The 1,444-nt window shown below is 38.2% G+C and overlaps 1 protein-coding gene across 1 annotated transcript in view; it reads right to left on the bottom strand.

The window, feature by feature from the left end:
- Positions 1 to 18, bottom strand: part of LOC140422575 (myosin-6-like) — a 232,384-nt gene extending 232,366 nt beyond the window's left edge. Inside the window, 1 exon segment of the mRNA XM_072507581.1 lies at positions 13 to 18. Within this exon segment, the coding sequence (XP_072363682.1) occupies positions 13 to 18 (6 nt within the window).
- Positions 19 to 1,444: the final 1,426 nt, after the last annotated feature.

Raw genomic sequence — 1,444 nt, 5'->3', positions numbered from 1 at the left:
TTTTTGCCAGACATTCATTGTGGGAAAAAAGTGATTTTCTCGGGCCAGTTCAGCAGTTTGAGAAATTTGCCGATGGGTTTCAGAACGGCTTGCATCACAATTAACTATTTTTTGCCAGGCATTCATTGTGGAACAAAAGTGATTTTCTCGGCGCGTTATGCATTTTGAGTAATTTGCCGATGGGTTTCAGAACGGCTTGCATTGAAATTTACTATTTTTTGCCAGACATTCATTGTGTAACAAAAGTGATTTTCTCGGCGAGATAAGCATTTTGAGTAATTTGCCGATTGGTTTCAGAACACCTTGCATCACAATTAACTATTTTTTGCCAGGCATTCATTGCGGAACAAAAGTGATTTTCTCGGCGCGTTAAGCATTTTGAGTAATTTGCCGATGGGTTTCAGAACGGCTTGCATTGAAATTTACTATTTTTTGCCAGACATTCATTGTGGAACAAAAGTGATTTTCTCGGCGAGTTAAGCATTTTGAGTAATTTGCCGATGGGTTTCAGAACGGCTTGCATTGAAATTTACTATTTTTTGCCAGACATTCATTGTGGAACAAAAGTGATTTTCTCGGCGAGTTAAGCATTTTGAGTAATTTGCCGATTGGTTTCAGAACGGCTTGCAACACAATTAACTATTTTTTGCCAGGCATTCATTGTGGAACAAAAGTGATTTTCCCGGCGAGTTAAGCATTTTGAGTAATTTGCCGATTGCTTTCAGAACGGCTTGCATTGAAATTTACTATTTTTTGCCAGACATTCATTGTGTAACAAAAGTGATTTTCTCGGCGAGATAAGCATTTTGAGTAATTTGCCGATTGGTTTCAGAACACCTTGCATCACAATTTACTATTTTTTGCCAGGCATTCATTCTGGAACAAAAGTGATTTTCTCGGCGCGTTAAGCATTTTGAGTAATTTGCCGATGGGTTTCAGAACGGCTTGCATTGAAATTTACTATTTTTTGCCAGACATTCATTGTGGAACAAAAGTGATTTTCTCGGCGAGTTAAGCATTTTGAGTAATTTGCCGATTGGTTTCAAACGGCTTGCATTGAAATTTACTATTTTTTGCCAGACATTCATTGTGGGAAAAAAGTGATTTTCACGCCGAGTTAAGCATTTTGAGTAATTTGCCGATGGGTTTCAGAACGGCTTGCATCAAAATTAACTATTTTTTGCCAGACATTCATTGTGGGAAAAAAGTGATTTTCTCGACGCGTTAAGCATTTTGAGTAATTTGCCGATTGGTTTCAGAACGGCTAGCATTGGAATTTACTATTTTTTGCCAGGCATTCATTGCGGAACAAGAGTGATTTTCTCGGCGCGTTATGCATTTTGAGTAATTTGCCGATTGCTTTCAGAACGGCTTGCATTGAAATTTACTATATTTTGCAAGACATTCGTTGTGGAGCAAAAGTGATTTTCTCGCCGAGTTAAGC

Source organism: Scyliorhinus torazame, chromosome 5 (genome assembly GCF_047496885.1).
Source record: "Scyliorhinus torazame isolate Kashiwa2021f chromosome 5, sScyTor2.1, whole genome shotgun sequence".
In the NCBI taxonomy this organism is placed as follows: Eukaryota; Metazoa; Chordata; class Chondrichthyes; order Carcharhiniformes; family Scyliorhinidae; genus Scyliorhinus; species Scyliorhinus torazame.
The sequence above is the reverse complement of the archived record's forward strand: the minus strand, read 5'-3'. Positions and strand labels throughout refer to the sequence as shown.